Source organism: Asterias amurensis, chromosome 7 (assembly GCF_032118995.1).
Source record: "Asterias amurensis chromosome 7, ASM3211899v1".
NCBI lineage: Eukaryota > Metazoa > Echinodermata > Asteroidea > Forcipulatida > Asteriidae > Asterias > Asterias amurensis.
In genome coordinates this window covers 13,097,739-13,118,938 of record NC_092654.1, presented here as the reverse complement: position 1 = coordinate 13,118,938, position 21,200 = coordinate 13,097,739, and the positions used below count along the sequence as shown (strand labels likewise).

At 39.8% G+C, this 21,200-nt stretch overlaps 1 protein-coding gene across 2 annotated transcripts in view; it reads left to right on the top strand.

Annotated features, from left to right (window-relative positions):
- Positions 1-21,200, top strand: part of LOC139939398 (uncharacterized) — a 161,934-nt gene that overhangs the window by 9,317 nt on the left and 131,417 nt on the right. For both annotated transcript variants that reach the window (XM_071935233.1, XM_071935232.1), the window contains exons 8-24: positions 2,552-2,803; positions 3,771-3,880; positions 4,853-5,027; positions 5,813-5,940; positions 6,702-6,825; positions 7,652-7,936; positions 8,932-9,198; positions 11,352-11,630; positions 12,292-12,540; positions 13,807-14,094; positions 14,818-15,072; positions 15,883-16,164; positions 17,018-17,272; positions 18,533-18,829; positions 19,080-19,370; positions 19,971-20,258; positions 20,719-20,970. In XM_071935233.1, coding sequence (XP_071791334.1) covers positions 2,552-2,803; positions 3,771-3,880; positions 4,853-5,027; positions 5,813-5,940; positions 6,702-6,825; positions 7,652-7,936; positions 8,932-9,198; positions 11,352-11,630; positions 12,292-12,540; positions 13,807-14,094; positions 14,818-15,072; positions 15,883-16,164; positions 17,018-17,272; positions 18,533-18,829; positions 19,080-19,370; positions 19,971-20,258; positions 20,719-20,970 — 4,077 coding nt within the window. The remainder of the gene's footprint in view (positions 1-2,551; positions 2,804-3,770; positions 3,881-4,852; positions 5,028-5,812; positions 5,941-6,701; positions 6,826-7,651; positions 7,937-8,931; positions 9,199-11,351; positions 11,631-12,291; positions 12,541-13,806; positions 14,095-14,817; positions 15,073-15,882; positions 16,165-17,017; positions 17,273-18,532; positions 18,830-19,079; positions 19,371-19,970; positions 20,259-20,718; positions 20,971-21,200) is intronic.

The following is a 21,200-nucleotide window of genomic DNA, read 5'->3' as shown; positions in this document are numbered from 1 at the left end:
CTCGTTTATGGAATGGACTCAGGCAATCTGTGAAATCAAAGTCCTCTGTTGGCCGATTTAAAACCGCTTTCAAAAACCATCTTATCTCCCAGTATATAGCATAGTTTACAAATACATTTGTTTTTTGTCTTGGTTTAAAGGTGCTTTACTTTGCTTGGTACCTCTTTTATTAACCGTGTCGTAATGTTGCATAAGTCAGTCTGATTTCTACTACAGTTCATGTCCACTTCGTTTGTTTGTCTGGTTTTGTTTCATTGTTTTGTTTTGTTTTGTCTTTTGTCTTTTTTTTTCCTGGGTTATGCCTCCACGTATTAGTTTATTGTATATATTGTTTTGTTTTCTTATTAAGTGATTACCCTTTGTGGAAATAAATGTTCGTTGAATTCAATTGAATTGATAATAGTGGCTTGCTGTATGGCGTGTATATCCGTCACTCAGTGTGGCTCAAGGTGGCTTTACATACAGTATTTTCCTGCATGGTATGTGGGACTGCAATTGAGTTATGAGACCTATTTGTATGACGTTTAAATACATGGCACCATGTAAAGGTTTACAATGAGCTGTGGCGCAATATGCTGCCAATCAAACCAGGAACATCTGGGCAAACCCCTTCTCTCTTCAGTAAGTGCACTAGTTTTTTTTATATGCGTTACACAAATAACAAGGGATGACCAGGGGTCGATTTCACAAAGAAGGAGGTATACAAATTGCATGGATAGTCCTAAGTTAGGACGAGTAACTGGTCCTAACTCGAGATAAGACTAGTCCTAACTTTTTGTGAAATCCACCCCAGCAGCTTTATGTCCCATCCGAAGGATGACGTATCATAGTCAATAGTTTTGCTTAAGGTAAAGTCTTTTGTACTAATATTGTTTCTTGTATTTCTTGTCTCTTTCTAATTTTCTCATCAAGTGCATTTTATTGTCTTTTAATATGTGATTGTTGCTATTTTAAAGGAACGTTACAGAACTGGTAAAAACAAAAAACGTGAAGATCACCGATTTACATTAAAACTTACACAGTTTAATGATGATGGTAGTAGAAAACATCCCTTGAAATATTTCTGTCTGAAATATCATGTTTTATGAGAAATAAATAATTTAATTTCTTGTTTTGAGTTAATCACTCGGGGAGCGTTTTACTCATTTTTGTTTTGGCATCGATGCAATGCAAAATTTGTAAACGGTTTTTCACTATTCTTTGGTGACCTAGATGGCCGATCCATCTTAAACTTTTAGACGTTTGTCAGTTTATGTATATGGTGGATAACACAAAGTGCTTACACTGCCAGCAACATTTTTGCTAGCAAAACCAATTCTGTAATGTTCCTTTAACCCTTTCAATACCACATTTTTTATTGCAAGCGCCCAACCAGATACCGCATTGTTGACAAAGGTCACAATGCTGTGTACCGTATTTTTTCACACTAAACAAAATATAACGCAATTTACAATGTGTACTGTTTTCAATCTTGATTTTCTGTGGGAAGACGTTATTTTTTTGAAAAACTTTGTGCATGCACTTTGTAGCTTATGAAATGACCTTTCCTGCTATGTCAAATTTGTAAATATTTTATCTTAATTTTGTTTGCAAGATTTGTTGCTGAAAAAAAATACTTCTATTTTTATTCGGGATTTCTGTCTCAAGAAAAACAAGATTTTCAACCTATTTTTCCTCAAGAAAAGTTTGTAAAAACTTCTCAGAAAATATAACCGTTTTATTATAGGCTTCTATTTTCATTTGTACCATAATCGGAACCTATTTTGCTGAAAAATCTTATCTGTTTTGAAAGTGTTCAGCTACCACGGTCACTTCGACCAGCACGAGTGGGTCCAGGCCCGCCCTTGCACGCCCAAGCCCACGGCGTTGAACGGGTGACGTGCTCGGTCCAGTTAGCTACCGTTGGTATATAGTCCGGTTTTGTCATCATTTGACTGCATGTCTGGCGACGAAGTACCCCGATTTGATGCCAAATGTTCACTAGATACTTTGATAGAACTTCCCAAGTCTTTTTATAGAGTCACTATAGGCAAACATATAACCCAAAACCTCCGTGCGATGAGCAGACATGATGGTGATTTTTGACGAAAAAAAAACAGAAGCGTGAAATCTTGAGGTGTACTTTTCTCGGAAAATCACAATGGCGACCCCCTATACAATACATACCATTGCAATGCTTGGTAAACAAGCAACCCATCTATATAAAACCTAACAACAGAGGGCGCCAAACAAACTAAATACAATCTCTCAAAGGCAATGCTTTTTTCTGTCGAGTTTTCTCGACATTGGTACGGAGCATTTACACAACGCACGGTCAAGTTTTCTCGACAATTTTCTCGACAATGGTAAGGAAGCGCTTGCATTGCGCGGTCGAGTAAAGTATTGAAAGGGTTAAGGCGTACTTTGACCCTTTCAGCTTATGCTGCTGGTCATTTTGTTGTATATATACCAATAAATAAAAAATATAAAGTATACCTGTTATATTATTACTATTTTATTATTATTGACTTCTTGATTGAACTGAATTGAATAAATGTTGTGTCTGGTACAGCTCAACTCGGCCAGGCTCAGTTGGCCGTTCAGCAGGTCACCGATACCACTATCACAGTCTTCTGGGGGGATGCTTCCAGTTCGCCTGGCTTCATCCGACACCTCGTGACCATCATTCCAAATGAGGGAGCCTCCAACATCAACCTTGTCAACCTGGAGGCCACATTCTCTGGTCTGACCCCTGGCAGGGAGTACACCATCCGCGTTATCGCTGTAGGGACTGATGTCACAGGAGAAACACTAACACGTACAGGTTGGTGTCACTAGTTATAGTATTGACCCCTTGCACGCGCGGCCACGCTCACCATGTTGGTGGTCAATAGGCTTACGTGTAAATGCCGCGTCACCTAAAAATGCGCACTTCACTGAATAACACACGTTGAATTTGACCACCAAAATGGTGCATCCAAGATAATTCTGATGATCACGTCAGGTGAAATGGGTCAAAAGCATGAACTCATTGCATCAGTGCAAACAAATGTTGTATCTTGTGGCGTGTCATGGCCCAGCGGTTAAGAGCACCAGATTCAAGCTCTGGTGTCTTACCGGCCAGGCCGATTTCACGAAACGCTAGGATTAAACCTATCTTGAGTAAGGACGAGTAACCCTTTCTAACTTAGGATGGGTTAAATGCCTCCTAAAGTCTTCATATACGGAACTGAACTCGTCCTAAGTGTTAAGATTAATCCTAAGTTAGGAAAGGTTTTGTGAAAACGACGGCAGGGTTGACAAACGACTTATTTTGCTTGATCGCATCACATTTTTTACTCATTTTGAATCTTACACATGTTACAATGTTAGGAATAATATGACTTGGTTTAGTGTGACAATTCAGGGGGCCAAAATAGACATAATTTATTTTTCACTCAGTGTATATCAACATATGCATAAAATAACAAACATGTGAAAATTTGAGCTCAATTGATCGTCAAAGTTGCGAGATAATAATGTGCTTTTAGATGCTTGATTTCGAGACCTCGACATCTAATGTAATTCTGAGGTCTCTAAATCAAATTCGTGGAAAACTACTTCTTTCTCGAAAACTGCATTACTTCAGAGGGAGCTTTTTCTCACAATGTTTTATAATTACAAAAACTCCCTATTACTCATAACCAAGTATAGTTCTAGGCTAATAATTATTTTAAGTAATTACCAATAGTGTCCACTGCCTCTAAAACTAATGAGTTTTAATAACTGTTTTTGTTTGTTCTTTCTTACAGTTCCTAATCCTCCGTTGAACCCAAACACTCCGCCCATCACCGGCGCTAAAACACCGGTGTCCCTCTTAGTCAGATGGGCTCGCCCTGCTGGAGATGTGACTGGCTACCGGGTAAATCTAATTCTATATTAAAGGATATTGTTACCTTTTGTAGATCAATTATTTTGGCCGTAACATGAATCCTTACTCACTCTGAATGGAGATGTATGGAAAAAAGTTTACCTGTAGAGGTTTCATTAGTCGTCAAGTTTTTGAGAAAAATTTTTAAAATTAAAGGGCAATGTTTTCATGAGAGTCACGTAAATTCATTGTAAAATAATTTGCATGTCAAGAGGATGAAAATTATTTTTGTGAAATTGTTTTACTCATTTCTTAAAAGCTACGGCACCCCAGCATGTACATGTAAATATTAAGGGGCGTTTTCTACCATCATTGTCATAAACCGTGTAAATTTAATAAGGGAATAAAAGGGTAGTAACTAGTTCTTTCATGGCTGTTTAAAACCTTGTAGGGTCGAATTGCCGTCTGATAAAGGCCCTCGCCGAACCATTCATACCTTTTTGGTTAAAAGGCGTAATAAAGTAAAAAACTCTGTAAAACTTATCCGATTCTGATGTGCTTGAGCTCTGTATGTTTCTACCTCCATGGTATTTACATGTTACATGTACATGTATAGTACGCAGTCCGTGTGTTCCTGGTGTGTTGCAAGCCTATTTCCGACAGTTTCCGGTTTCGTTCGTGCGCATGCGTGTATAGTCTTGATGCAAATCGTGCTGGTTTTACTTTCACACACAGCGCGACCAACTCACCGACAGCGCCTGCATCGCCCGTAAAAAGAAACTTCTTGCATCAAAACTAGTGCGCACAACCGGTTATAAACACTGGTTATTATCAAAGGTTTAAACACCCCCACATGACGCACTCTCCACCAATAAGAATAGCGAAACTGTCTGAGGTATTTATGAGTGTAAATTTGTGGATGCTTGTGTTTTGTTGTTGTACAAAAAAGTACCCTAACCCTTTAAACGTTAATTTTTTTAAACATACTTTAAGTGTTAAATTTTAACTTTCTGTAACCATTAGGTGTCCTACATGGAGGAGGGCAAACCGAAGGTTACCTTGGATGACATCACCGTAACCGAGGCAACGCTCACTGTGCTTAATCCAAGCACGCTTTACACTATTGAAGTAGTAACATTGAGCGGAGTGGGGAGATTTGAGACAATCAGTGAGCCTGTGTCATACACAGAGTCAACAAGTAAGTCGTTTTAGTTTGTTAACCACTTTACGTGTATAGGGATGGATAGCTCAGTTGGTAGAGTAATGGGAAGCAAATTTTTACGTCACAAGCCTATTTTTGCAGCGAATATCTGCAGGAGTTGAGCACAAGTCAACCAATGCAAACTATTCTTTGCGAATTTGTGACATCAAAGTTCGTATGGCATTCAGGAAGTATGAACCAGGCTGACATATTTTTACACCCAAAACAACTTCAGATATACCTCAAATGTTTTGCTGACAGCAAACAGCAGAATTTGTTTGGGTTTAGTTTATTCAAAGAGTGAGAACAGGTTCTGGAAAACTTGCAGTATAGGTTATTGTGTAACCCCTGATTCCATACCTTTATCCCGTTGTTATGCAAATGTGGCAAACGAGAAGGTTCAGGCTGCTTCCATGGTTTATTATTACATTCTGCTCAACGGGAGATAGGTCCAAGCCCTCAAAGATTCAGGGATGTGATTCCTCCATTTTAAAACGCCGTTCTGTTTTTTTTTGCCCTAAAAAAAAATTTCAGCTTTGCACCACCCCCCCCCCCCCACTCTCACCAAAAACATATTTACAAAAAAAGAGAGACCTCTAGCATTAGTAGGTGTAGATTTAATCAGAGGTCAAAGGTTCAAATCTTGTACTAGTAAATGCTCTTTGCTCAACCCAAACATATTTTTTCCTTTTTTTTTTTTTTAAAGCTGTTGGGGTTTACTAAAAAAAAAAAAAAAAAAAAAAAAAAGCATCATCCTACATTCTCTCTCTCTCTCTCTTTAGCCGGCGTACCTGCGGGAGAGTTGCTTGTACGTAAATTGACATCGACATCAGTGGATGTTGTCTGGGCCCCCGTAGGCTCCCTGAGATACAACGTCATTATCGCAAATACAGATGGCCCCATCGATGAGGTAAGACATCTGGTAGTGCTCTTATATCAACAGCTCAGTGCTACAATATTTAATACACTAGCATTCCGCACTAATGCTAAACATGGAAGCTATAGTACCTGGTGGTTATTCAAAAGTGTAAAATTTTATGTTTACCAACGCCCAACTACACTACCAGTGCAATTTGGAGCCTTGATGACTTTATGAGGTGGTGTGGCCGTTTGTCTGACAGCCAGGGTTTTCTTAGCGAAAATGACGTTATGTGCGGGATAAAGACACCTAACTCAAGCTTTGATGTTTCTGATCAGCAGTGTGTGCATGACCATGCATTGACCATGATTGATGAATCCTTTAGATGGGGTGTAAAGACTTAGGTCCCTTGCATTGTGTAATGCACCTAAAGTTCACCCTGGTGTTTCCTGGTGCGTCTTGGTAACCATTACATAATTCTGCTGAGCAAGTATCTTTGCTAAGCAAGAAATGAATGGAGTACCAGCCACAGCAATGGTAAATGTACGGTATTCTGTCTGGTAATCTATTTTTGTTAAGCAAGATTTCATTCTGCTTAGCAAGTTTTTGTGCTTGACATGCTTCATGGAATTGGCCCCATAAAACATTCTAAACGTCTTCCATTTCCCAAATAGGTGCAGGATGAACTTGTGGAACCAGTTATAGTTATGAGTTTCGCTAAGCAAGATTTGGTTGTGTTTAGCAGTTTTTTGTTCATGAAGTTACATGTAGGTCATGAAAATCATTCTAAACCTCTTCCATTTCTCAAATAGGTGCTGGATGAACTTGTGGAACCAGTTAGTTATGAGTTTACTGAACTGACACCATCCACTACGTACACTATTACAGTGGACGCCTTGAGCCCATCGGCTTCCTTCAACAGAGTCATACGCACAAGTAGGATTTCTTTTCTCTTTCTTAAGAATACACAATTAATGAAAGTAAACTGGCGTGTACAATCATGTAATTATTCTCTGGATATAGGCAGGTTTTTTTTCTCCTGAAGACGAGCACAGCTAATGTTTAAAAACCAAGACTTAAAGGGAAGGTACACGTTTGGTAATTACTCAATACAAGTACAAACTTGAAAACTGACTTGGTAACAAGCATTGGACACCCAGCTGGGTGGATATGTGCGCATTACAAGTCTTATTATTATTATTGTTATTATTATTATTGGAGAGCTGTTGATAGTATAAAACGTTGTGGGAAGTGACTCCCTCTGAAATAACGTAGTTTTTGAGAAGAAGGTTATTTTTCACTAAAATAATAAAATACTTCCAGCTAGAAGTGTTTTATTCCTATCTGAAAGCACACAAATACGTCCAATAAGGGTGTTTTTACTTTCATAATTTTCTCGAAACTTTGACGACCGATTGAGCCAAAGTTTTCACAGGCTTGTTATTTTATGCTTATGATGGGATACACGAAGTGAGGAGACTGGTCTATGACAATTACCAAAGGTGTACCTTCCCTTTAATCAGCTCTGCAACCATCTCTCAAAAAAGATTTATAACGCAAGTTTACTACTACCTGAGTGGAAGGTTGAAAATCAGCTTGGACTACTACCTTTGCTTGTAGAGGATCATTATCAACTTCACTACTAAGGAGTGAGTTTTTAATTGATCTCAATATTCCGACTAGCTTGCTCTAGTCTTCATCAGGATACAAAAATAAACATAAAAAATAATCATCACATTTTCTTTGATCTCGTCATTTTTAGATCCCGGTTCGCCCGGACCTATCACAGTAAGCAGCATCACCCCAACGTCCTTCACTGCACAATGGGTACCCGCGAGTGTTCCATTCGACGGATACACCATTGAGCTCATCGGGCCCGGTAACCCAACCTATGACAACACAGCGGATTCAGACACAAACAGTGTGGACTTCTCCACGCTGAATCCCCTGTCGGACTATCGTGTGGTGGTGAGGTCGAGACTAGCTGCAGCGAACCCTTTCCCTGACCAGTACGGGGACCAGGTGGCAGAGGTTGTGGAGTCTACCGGTGAGTCAGTCTGAAATCTCAAAACTATAATAATATCTTCCAACCCTTAATGAAATTATTGTATTTGGATTTATATATAAGAACTAGAGGCACTGATGATGCTGTGTGCACAAAAGCCAACGGGACCGCAAGGAGACTTGCGCGCCATTTTGTAAGTTCGTTGTATGCACATTGACAAGTCGGTGGGTGTGTTATGATAATGCTATGCAATGCTGTTTTGATGTATGTTTGGTTTGCGGTAACACCATGTGTGTATCTTCTTGCCAGGTAGAGTTGTTCTTAGGGAACTGTCTTGCTTTATTCTACTGCCGCGGAGTAGATAATCGGAGGTTCGGCAGATTCTCAGTTCTGAAAGGAACTGATGTCCTGCTTTTTAACTATTACCAGAGCGGATGGTATAGAAAATAGACTGGACTACTACTTTAGCTTATAGAATCGTAATTAACTGTACTGCCGCGGAGTCAGTTCTGAATTGGTCTCAACGTTTCGACTAGCTTGCTCTAGTCATTGTCAGGAGACTGGCAAGTAGATACACACATGGTGTTACCGCAAACCAAATATACATTGATACCTCACCATGCAATGCCTCAAATCCTATACAATGCTGTTTTGTCAACTTAGAAGATGGCGTATCTAGGCTTGTGCACCCTCTAGTGCTTACATATATATAACTTTATGATTTAAACTGAGAGGGATCGAACAGTCTAGTACGTCGTTTGATGTGATTTGACTGTGCAAGTCTCTGAAAGGAAGTTGGCAATATAAAATAAGATAAATTTGGGCATTTGAAGTTACACAAAAAACATATTTTGGAAAACTTCACCTCTGTCGACCTATCTTGGCTTGTTTCTCCATACTGATATTTTTGACAAACAACTCTTTTAGCTTTACTCATGGCACCAATGTATTTAAAAAAAAAAAGTTAATAAAACACAATAAAAATGTGCATTTATGTATATTTTTGTATAAACATTAAATGGATTTCCCCTCAACAGCTAACATTGCCTTTGACGAGATTGTCATCAGCAGTTACACGCATAACCAGATAATCGCTATCTGGTCGGAAAACATGGCTGCCGTCAATGGTTACCGGATCTACATCTATGAGTCAAGTGTTGGGCGGGGTACCTTTGAGACACAACTGGTTGACCCTAGCAACACGTTCCGGACGTACAACTTTCTGAGACTTTCATCTGGGGTGTTGTACACCATCGAGGTTGTGGTGACCCCAACAATCACCTTGTCAACGTCGCAACGAACCCGTAAGTGCACAACGCTCATGCTAACAATTTTGAAAGAAAATACTATCGCTATGGCTTTATGCGATCTCACATTTATGTGTAAAAAGAACTTCCTTCCCCCTGGGCGATACACAGGGTATGAACAACAGTATGAAAAGAGCTAAATTGTTATAGTGTAAAGATTTACACCGAGAGGCCCACATGGCGTTCACTCACCAAGAGTGTGGCTGCATCAGCTGAGGATGCCAGGACAGAAGTTGCAGAGATTAGGAGGATGCGGCATCACAATAGAGCGGTTTATCCCGAGGAAGCATCCCTCCAATGCAGATACTGTGGCCGTCAAACATCTGCCAGGATTGGCCTCTACTCTCATGAGAAGGCTTGCCAACTCAAATTACGAAACTCAACCCCCCCCCCCCCGATAGTCATGCTCGTTAGCGAGTGACAGCCTATATACATTTATATATGTAAAGATTTGTCTTTCTTGGTTATCATTAGAGACTGCCCCATGGACCAATGCTTTATTCCTCTCACTTCTCAAGAGTAACCATGGGATAAAAAACTTTCAGGGCCTCCCCTGGCCTGCATTCCAAGGGGATGAGGTACAGTGTGAAAAGGGCTTTATTGGTATAATGTAAAGGTTTCTTTTGATTGGCAATCATTATAGACTACCCAAGAACCAATGTTTTATTCCTCTCACTTCTCAAGGGTTACCATAGGATAAAAACTTCCAGGGCCTCCCCTGGGTGCATTCCTAGGGGATGAGGTACAGTGTGAAAAGGGCTATATTGGTATAATGTAAAGGTTTCTTTTGATTGGCAATCATTATAGACAACCCAAGTACCAATGTTTTATTCCTCTCACTTCTCAAGGGTAACCAAAAGATAAAAACTTTCGGGGCCTCCCCTGGGTGCGTTCCTAGGGGATGAGGTACAGTGTGAAAAGGGCTTTATTGGTATAATGTAAAGGTTTCTTTTGATTGGCAATCATTATAGACTACCCAAGAACCAATGTTTTATTCCTCTCACTTCTCAAGGGTTACCATAGGATAAAAACTTTCGGGGCCTCCCCTGGGTGCGTTCCTAGGGGATGAGGTACAGTGTGAAAAGGGCTTTATTGGTATAATGTAAAGGTTTCTTTTGATTGGCAATCATTATAGACTACCCAAGAACCAATGTTTTATTCCTCTCACTTCTCAAGGGTAACCAAAAGATAAAAACTTTCGGGGCCTCCCCTGGGTGCGTTCCTAGGGGATGAGGTACAGTGTGAAAAGGGCTTTATTGGTATAATGTAAAGGTTTCTTTTGATTGGCAATCATTATAGACAACCCAAGTACCAATGTTTTAATTAATAATAATAATAATAATAATAATAATAATAATTGGCAGTACTTATATAGATAGTACTAACAGTGTGAAAAGGGCTTTATTGGTTTAGTGGGAAGATTTTTCTTTCTTGGTTATCATTAAAGGAACACGTTGCCTTGGATCGGACGAGTTGGTCTATTAAAAGGGTTTGAAACTGCTTGTTATGAAATACATATGGTTAGAAAGATGTTTTGAAAGTAGAATATAATGATCCACTCAAATATGCCTCAAAATTGCGTGTTTTTCCTTTTACTTTGTGAACTAACACGGTCGGCCATTTAAAGGAGTCAAAAATTTGACTCCCATAAATGGCCGACCGTCGACTAGGTAAAAGGAATACCACACAATTTCGAGTAATACTTGTGCGGATCATTATATTCTACTTTTAAAATACCTTTCTAATCATATGCATTTTATAACAAATGAATACAAACGCTTTTCAAAGCCCAACTCGACCAATCCAAGGCAACGTGTTCCTTTAAATACTGCCGAAGGGAACAATGCTTTTACTCCTTTCACTCAAGGGTAACCCTGGAAACTTCTGGGCCCTCCCATGGGCTGTATTCTACAGGGATAAGAAATACAGTGTGAAAAGGGTTATATTGGTATAATGGAAAGAGGTTTTTTTCTTGGACCAATGTTTTCATTATTAATAATAATAATAATAATAATAGACTGTACTTATATAGAGCATTCCACCATAAGAGAGAAATAAATACGTAAAAAAAAAAATGAAATTATTAACTGTGATGACAATCATTGAACAAATGTGTTTTAGAACCCGTGTTTCTCTTTTCTCTTTCCTAGGTGCCGCTCAACCAGGCCTTCCCTTCCTTCAAAGTTCCTCCTCGACCACTCTCAACGTTGCCTGGAATCCATCCGAAGGACAGGTTGATTTCTACCTGTTGGACTATCTACCAGAGGGGAGCTCCGCCAATCCCATCACGGTACCAACTGAGGATGGGGCTTCCTTTGTCCTTCGCAAGCTGCTGCCTGGCGAGGATTACACAGTCTCTGTCAAGGCTGTCGCTGGGTTGGGCACGGACGAGACGGTCAGTGCTTCGAGTACTAGCACCTTGACAACAGGTATTATTATTATTGGTTTATTAAAAAATTCAAACATGGCAGACCGTTATAAAAACATAAAAATGGGAAGTGTTTACAGAAAAATTGTTAAAAGATTATGTACAAGAATTATTGACAAAAAACTACAACTTGGATTCCAGCTCCACACAAAAAAACAAGAAGTTAAACACTCAACTGTTGAGAAGGGTGGTTAGGGAAGGAATTGGGCTGTTTTTGTACCGGTTAGGTTATAGCTGAAATATAATTGTTTGGAATGAAGAGCTTCTGATTTGTTGAATAACAGGCCCCGATAACGAGAACGAAAACGAGAACGACAAAAAAATACACGCCCTTGATTGGTTGAAATGCTTCACACAGAATTTGCCCACACTCATTCATTGAGTGGATATATGATCAAAGTGAGACAACCTTGAAAAGGTAATTGTGCACGGACGGCAGTTGAAGGCAGTTGCTCAAGTGACCCTCAAAAAATTTGTTAGAAGGACGGAATTAAAGAAGTCACAGGCTTACCAATAAATGATGCATATCAAACTGCACTGGATAGGCAGAAGTAATTAGGGTCACAAAGGGTCAGTCATGACGCATAGTCCGACGACAACAGTTATTAATATTATTATTACTATTATTATTATTATTATTATTATTATTATTATTATTACAGCACCTGCTCAACCAGCGGAGGTGATATTTGTGGAAATCCTGACCCGTTCCGTGGAGTTCACTTGGGGTGAAGTCTTCACTAACTTCGATCAGTATGTGTATGAGATTATGCCCCTACAGGGGGAAAACACCGGTATTGTCCAGCCCGGCAATGTACGCACAGGCAGTTTTGCTGGCCTTGTACCAGGGAGACGTTACGATGTCACTGTCAGTGCTGGTACTCTGTCAGACACCAAAAGCTTTCGAACAAGTAAGTTGGAATATTTATTTTTTATTTTACCCATATACACGGATGTGAGCTAGCACTGTATATACTCAGTACTTTCCCAAGTTAATAATATTTGAGTTTATTTAGCGCTTTTTCACTCCCGAACGGGTGTCTCAAAGCGCTTCAAATTATTACCCCTAGTCACTGGGCCTTAATTCACTCCTTAAACCATCTCAGCTCCCTGTGGAGTATACAGCCTGGTGCAACAAATGCGCTACTCGGCTAAATCAATCACAAGAACCATCTCTGCCCTCACAGGTCCCCATTTACCCCTGGGTGGAGAGAAGCTATAATAGTTAAGTGTTTTGCTCAGGGACACAAGTGTCACGACCGGGATTCGAACCCACACTCTGCTGAACAGAATCAGCAGAGCATGAGTTCGGTGCTCTTAACCGCTCGGCCACGACAACCTATCGTATAATACTCAGTACTTTCCCAAGTTCTGTGAAAGCAAATCACAGGCATGTTACTCGGGTAAGTTGGACTTGTGCGTTTTCTATTACTGTTTTTAAAGGCGTTGTATATATATATTTTTTTTTTATAACCATTTGGTTGTACATTACCGACAGCTGCAGTGCTTCTTACTTAGGCTCTTTTTGAAATCAAGGCTTTGGCTTTGAATTCGACTTCGTCCTCTTGGTCTGTAGCCCTGAGCACGTTCGCAAAGAACGCTCAATATTGTCAAAACAACTGTCAATATTGTCAAAACAAAGCTAACCTGAGCCGGATCCCAAGCCGAAACCATGATTTTGAAAAGGGCCCTAGTAAGTTGCGATGGTGGTTGTGTATTACCAAAGGTATACTCTGCCTTACACCACAAGAGGTTGGAAACGCAAACGACAATGTCAAGTGTGGGAAGAGGGAGATGTGCATATTGATTTGCTTTTATTTTCAGTTACCTTTCTAATCAAGCCTTTCTTTGAAATTTACAATCATGGATGCGTACAGATCCTTTTGTTCGGCAAACGGCATAAAGATGTGCACTCGGCAGACGCACAAGCGCTTGCGTAAAGCTGCTATTAACCGCATACAAAACAGCATGAATGTTCTCTTTATTTGCCATCCAAAATATTATTGCACATTAACTTTTTTTTTTGTGAAGGGTCTAGTGTTTACCACTACAAAAGTTAATTTATAACTGTTTCGTCCCGAGTTCCACACCAACCAATCTGCTTTTATTCAAAGTTACTTTTTTTCATTGTTTGCTTCAGCAAAACTTATTTAATTTATTACTGTTTGCATTTGCAGTACCATTAGCCCCTAGTGGCGTCTTTCATTCAGGTTCCACACCGACCACGGTAAGAGTCAACTGGAACCAGCCTATAGACTCTACGTCAGAGTTTGACTCCTACCGCATAACGCACAACATCGGAGACGGACCGATTCTCGGGACGGTCTTTGTTTTACGCCAGCTGGATGAGTACGTCTTTGAAGATCTGATCCCAGCCACGGACTATAACATATACGTGGCCACTAGCTCTGGCAATGAACCCCTCAGGACAATAAGTGAACCTGCATCGACTGTGGTTTCAACCTGTAAGATTCAATTCAAATTAATTACTTCAATTAGCCTTTAGTATTTCTGTCTGTTTCAACTAAATTTTGCTTTTGTTATTACTTTTTGTCGCTATTAAAGGCAGTGGACACTGTTGGTAATTACTTAACATAATTATTAGCATAAAACCTTACTTTCATTATCCTTACAGTGTGACTCGGCCTTTATTATTATTAATACATTTCAATTAAATTCAGTCTGAATAAATCCCTGAAATGGAACTAAAAATACATGCATACACTCAGTAAAAAATCTTGAAACTGATTTTCACAGCACGGTGTAAAATCCTGCGAATGTGTCATATAAATTGGTCACATCATTCAAAAATTTCGAAAACCTGTCTAAAATAAAACTCTTCATTCAAGCACCCTAGGTATATTATTGGTAGAATTGTTCGCTACATTACACTCAAGTATCAATATTATAATTTTGTTATTGCACATAATAAGTACGCATCAAAGCTAATCCGCATCATTAGTACATAAGCAACATGCAGCATCAAGGTCCTGCTTTCTCCAGAAGACGATCAGAGCATACCGATGGAAACGTCAGGTTGAAAACAACGGTTCTTTTCAGAACCATGCCCCCAACTCATTTAGAAATTATCATTACATGATGTTACCAAACCTTTCTATATAATCACATTTCCCACCATGCAAAGTTTTAAATCCTAGTATTATTTTGTTTGTTATAACCTTTTACAGTTACCCCAGACGCAGGCGTTATCGTCATACTATCTGTGACCACGGACACTATTACAATATCCTGGGGTGCAGCCGATACTGTGCCAGGGTTCACAAGTTACGCTGTGACCATCGACAGTACTGACGCAAGTAAAGTTATCGATACCGTTCATCGGCGTGGTACCTTCTCAAACCTCACCCCAGGGGCCTTATTCAACATCAGTGTGACAGTCTTGACAGATACAGGGATTCAGACTTCTACTCTGCAGAGAACACGTGAGTTCGAAATAAATTTGAGCCTCTGGTTTTTCCAATGTATTTTTGGCAAAGTGTTTTTAATATTAATATCTTGTTTATCTTCATATTGTTTATTTCTGTTTGATGTATGTTTTAACATAATTGATGATGGCATGTGGGATTCAGTTTCTAACTGCAATACATGTTTTAATAAAATATTTAAAAAAAAAGGAAGGTGGGGTTAACCGGAGTTGCAAATTCTCTCCTCTGCAGAAAGTTCCCTGAAAACAAACCAATCTTTCCATGTTCTGATGAACATATATGAAAATCTCCCTGATTACATAAACCTTTTCCCTTCTTTGTTGAAAATGTTGTTCAAATATCTCCTTGATTGTTGTACAAAATCTCCCTTATTGCAAGACGTAAAATGTTGGCATCTCTGGGGTAAAGGCCAAGTCACACTGCAGCGATAACAAAAACGATAACATTAACAATGGAAAGAGAACGCATTCTATTGGTTGAATTGCTCCACGCAACCAATCGAGAGTGTGCATTTTTAACATTCGCGTTTTCGTTTTCGTTATCATGGCCTGTGTGACCGGGCCTTAACTCATTACGCCTAAGTTAACACAATGTTGCATTTGTTAACAATTTTGTTTGGGCTACATTGGTAAAAGTGTTCCTTTGTGTAGTTGCGAGTTTCTATGGTTGGTGTAGATCTAGCTTAGAATGGAGATTTAATATTTTATACAAAGGAACAACTGCAGTGAAGATCTTTTTTTTTAAATCCAGAGTGACGTGGGATCTTTTCAATTCTGTATTGACTCGTGTATTTTTGTCCCTTTGTAGTACCCCTGTCTCCATTACAAGTCACCACTGCGGACACTGATGCCGTGTCCATCACCCTGAAATGGACCCCACCTACAGACTTTTACAGTGGCTTCAGCGTTTCTTACAAGGAGGTCGGCGCCCCAGTAGATGTGCCAGCGGGTACCACACCCAGCGGCGTCAACCAACTAGAGGTAACCGGACTCCTACCTGCAACGACGTACGAGTTCAGCGTAGTGACGGTCGCCGGGACGGCTGAATTAGAGGAGATAAGCGCACCCTCTACAGCCACAGGGCAGACAGGTTTGTATTTTTTTTGCTTGACAACTGAGTGCAGACTGTTAGTTGTTTGTTTAGATGATCTTCCCATTCAGGGAACTTGGCAAAACTCCGCTTAAGATTTTCGCTGTTCCCAAAAGCGCCACCCTTTGTAAAAGATCTTTCCTCACATTTTTTCCTACTATTGTTGTTATTTGTTCAGATGACAAAACCAGTTAAAGTCTTATGCATCAAGTGTTTACATGGTTTCATCATCTTGTCTCTAAAGTGGGTCAAAGGTCAAGTTAGGCATCAGGGTAGCTCTAGGTTTCCTTCCTTGCTGTGGACCCTGGCTTTGATTCCCACCCCAAACCAGAGCTCTTATTTGGGTTTGGTTTTTGCATATGTTTTTCCCTTTTGGGGGGGTTTTCCCTCCCACATCTGAAACTGAACATATCTTCTCGTTTTCTTATTCACCATTCTGTTATTGGTGCTTGTGCTGTTGGGTGTGCAAATAAATAAATGAATTAAAAATACTGGACACAATTGGTAATTGTCAAAGACCAGTCTTCTTTCTCACTTGGTGTATCTCAACATACCTGTGAATTTTTTTTAACTCAATTGGTTGTCGATGTCGCGGGATAAAAATGGAAGAAAAAAAAACAATTGTCACACTATATTTTGTTTTGGTTGTGTAACTTACACAAATTCGACGAAAATTACTTCTTTCTAAAAAACTACGCTACTTCAGAGGGAGCGGTTTCTCGCAATGTTTTATACTATCAACAGCTTTCCGTTGCTCGTTACAAAGTAAGTTTTTATGCTTACAAATATTTTGAGTAATTACCAATAGTGTCACTGCCTTTAATGAATTTATCAAATCTTCTTTATTTTGCAGTGTCTGTGGACCCCGGCACTATTCTTCTTAACGCTGTGACATCCAGCACCATCTCAGTGGTATGGGGAAAGCTCCCTGATACTACACCAGACTACAACCTCCTCCTGTACGACCAGTCTACCATCGTCAAAAGTTCCTTGGGGCTGACGACAGAGACGGCCCAGTTTGATAGCTTGGATCCCGCAACTGAATACAGAGTTGACCTATCATACGAAGGAACTGGGCAACAGTCTAGCGACCTGGTCGTCCGCACAAGTACGTAATGTTTTTCCCTAATGACTTTTGTAGCGTGAGTTATCCAGATATTTTTATTCAATACCTTTTTATTTAATACCTCAGGTCAATTCAATTTAATGGACATTTATTTTTCATGTCGACAAAGACAATTAAGCATACAGTTGAAAACAAATAAAATGAGTATAATAATGAAAGATGGATACAACGTATAGAGATTTCAAAGATTATATCTAGATTAATTAATGTGCTAGCAAACATGCAGGGAAAAATGTTAAAGGAACATTACAGAATTGGTTTTGCTTGCAAGAACAGTTGCTGGCAGTGTAAGCACGTTATGTAATCCACCATATATATAAACTGACAAACCTGTAAAAGTTTGAGAACGATCGGCCTTCTGGGTCACGAGAGAATAGTGAAAAACCTATTACAAAGTTTGCATTGCTTCGATGCCAAAACAAACATGAATAAAACGCTCCCTGAGCGATAAACTCCAAACGGGAAATAAGACTATTTGTTTCTCATCAAATATGCAATTTCAGACAGAAATATTTCAAGGGATGTTTTCTACTATCATCATCATTAGACCGTGTAAGTTTGATGTAAATCTGTGATCTTCACAATTTTTGTTTCTTACCAATTCTGTATTGTTCCTTTAAGCATATGCACAGGTATGTGAGTGTAACAGTTACAGGATAAATTAAACTTGTACAATACAGACCCGCCTCTTTCAGGAGCCTATCTTCTCCGCCAATGATGGAGTATTCAATTCAAATCAATTCAATTCAATTCAAGAATACATTTATTTCCCTACTCTCATCAAAGAATGACAACAGTTACATGTATTACGGAATAAAGCAAAACATTTCTTTAAGTAAGAGTAAACATGAATAAATAAATAGAGTACAGGGCCGTTTTGGTAAGCATAAGCTTGTAAAAAAACAGCCAGACAGACAAGAAAACAAGACAACCAGACAGACAGACAGACAGACAGACAGACAGACGAACATAATACATGACACAACAAATTCGTAATAGAAGCGACAAGATGGCAGAACAGTTTAAAGCTGGAAAAAAAACAAGACAAGTATTGAAGAGCCCCGCTAAGTGAGTATAAATTTGCACCAAGGAATTGACCCCCAAAATGATGGGAATTGTAGAGCGCATCCTTAGGAGGTTTGTGCAAAGGGTTTATTTATACCAGAATAAAATCATTTCTTTCTGGACTGTTCCTTTTCATGTAGTTTTTAATACTTCAAATTGTCTTCTTCTTTCCTTTAGACCCGGCAAACCCTACCAACATACGCGAAATTTTTGTAACAACAACTTCCATTGAAATCTTCTGGACGGCCCCGCAAAGTGAGTTCAGTTACTACAAGGTTTTTATAACCAACGAGGCTGGGCAGAGGTCCCTCGCTGGAAGAGTAAACGTAGAGGATGATCCAAGATATCGCTTCCAGAATCTGAGTCCGGACTCGGATTACGAGATCGAAGTTGTTGCGCTCCTACTCGCCAGCGTGGATCCACAGCTTCCCGAGCAGCGAAACGATGACAAAGTGTCGAAGACCTTCCACACAGGTGGGTTTTAACAATATTAATAATAATAATAGTATTCAATATTTATGTATCGCCTTCCATGTCACAGATGTTTTGATGTTGGACCTTTTCGCCAATTTTAATTTTTTGTCATGCTTTGTCTGTGATTGTTTTCTTTTAAAATAATTTTTTTGTAATTTAATGTTTTTATCCATCCTGTTATTAACGCTTGCGCGGTTGGATGTGGATACAAAAAAAATTGTGTGATAAATTATTGTCCCCGCTTCAACAGACCCTGTAGGGAGAACGGACGTCATCGTCCAAGATGTGGCCACCACCTCCATGACTATCCTTTGGGCCAAAGCCACTGAGCCAGCAGTAGATGGCTACTTTCTCTACATCTGGCCATTCGGGGAAACTCGGCCGCAGTTCAGCAGGATCTTCCTCTCTCAGAACGAACAGCAGTCCACAGTGTCACACCAGGTCAGCGACCTCATACCGGGACGGCTGTACCAGATAGAGGTTGAGATTACGCCAAATAGTGCTGTTGCAGACAATGTTCTAACCACCACACAGCGTACTCGTAAGTTTGTCCCGACTAACAATTGAGCATACATGTAGTCGCTCCAGCGCTGAAAAGTTTACATTGTATTGGCTTTCCAGTAGTTAAAAAACTATGTGTCTTGTCTACAAGATTTTAAAAATATTGGAAATTACTGAAAAAAATTGTTAGCACAAAAACTTACTTGGTAACAAGCAATGAAGAGCTGTTGAAGTATAAAACATTGTGAGAAACTGCTCCCTCTGAAGTAATGTTTCAAGAGAGAAGTAATTTTCCTCGAATTTGATTTTGAGACCGCAGAATTAGATTTCGAGGTCCCGAAATCAAGCATCTGAAAGCACACAACTTCGTGTGACAAGGTTGTTTTTCTTCCCGCTCGCAGCTTCGACGACCAATTGAGTTCAAATGTTCACAAGTTTGTTACTTTGTGCACATTTTGAGATACACCAAGTGAGAAGACTGGTCTTTGACAATTATAAATAGTATCCAGTGTCTTTCAAGGGAAAAATCTTTAAGGGTGCTTTAAGTGGAATCAACAGGGGGCACTCTTTATCCCCGATGCAAATTAAATATCTATTCATTAATTATTATTATTATAACTATTATTTACGCCCTTGGCAGGTCCTAACCCTCCACGGGACCTAAGTTTGGTCTCCAGTACCGCAACCTCCTTAGACGTCAGCTGGTTGGGCCAGTCGAGCGAAGGTGACGTTGACCTCTATCTAGTCTCTCACTTCCCGGCCGATGGGATCACCAGCCCTCTTCTCGTTGTTCAACTCGACGCTCAACAACGGGTCAAATTTGAGAACCTCCTGCCTAACAAGGACTATGTAGTGACCGTCAGGGCTCAGTCTGGCGACGAAACTACGAGCGAGACGAGTGAAGAGATCACCGAGACTTTTACAACAGGTAGGCTTCATTTTATGCCTATAGGTTTCCAGTTGGAGATGCAAAAGTTTCTTAAAAAAGGACTCAAGAGGGTGCCATTTCAAAATCAGGTGGTTGAGTCATAGGAGTGTATGTACGATTCGGGTTCGGTTCCCGGTCATTACACGTGTGTCATTGAACAAGACGCTATACTACAATTGCTTCTATTCACCCATAGGTATAAATGGGTACCTGCGAGGGTAAAGGTTGATATCGTGTTTGATAAAGCTGTCTGAGCGCACAGCAGCTCGGGCTGATACCCCACAGGGAGCTGAGAAAGATTAAAGGATTGCATAGACTTGATGAATAGTGCACTAATGTAAAGGGTATTGATGCAGTTATTGTAAAATGCTCTATATAAGAGTAGGTATTGTTGTTATAATATTATTATTATTACATGTAATTGTATGTGTACTTCTTTACCATTGATCACTAATCACAGCAAGTGCTGGTGAGGCTGAGGTGGTCATCCGCGAAGTCACAACCACCTCCATTCAGTTCACATGGGGGGAGGTGACGGGCGAGTACAGTGGGTACACTCTTCAGATCAGCGAAGACGCCGGACCGCAGATTGCCCCTGCAGGGTTACCTGAAGTAAGGGTCTTCCGTAACCTCTTACCAGGTAGAGAGTACACTATTCAGGTGTCCACCAGCAACGATGCCCTGCCCACTGGAAGCAAGGTTGTCCGAACGAGTGAGTCCCTTTTAAACAGTTTTTTGTTTTTTTATACTGGAAAGACCTATTTCCGAGTACACATCCTTTTCAAAGTATAGACCCTCATTTGCGCCTTTTTCAATTAGAGTTTGTAATGATTCTTAATAGGTTTTTACTTATTCTTTATCCTATGGCTTGTGGGAGTGGAGAGGGCAGTTCTTGCATTTGTGGTGTTTTTACTTGGTTCTTTCATCAGTGTAACAAGTAAA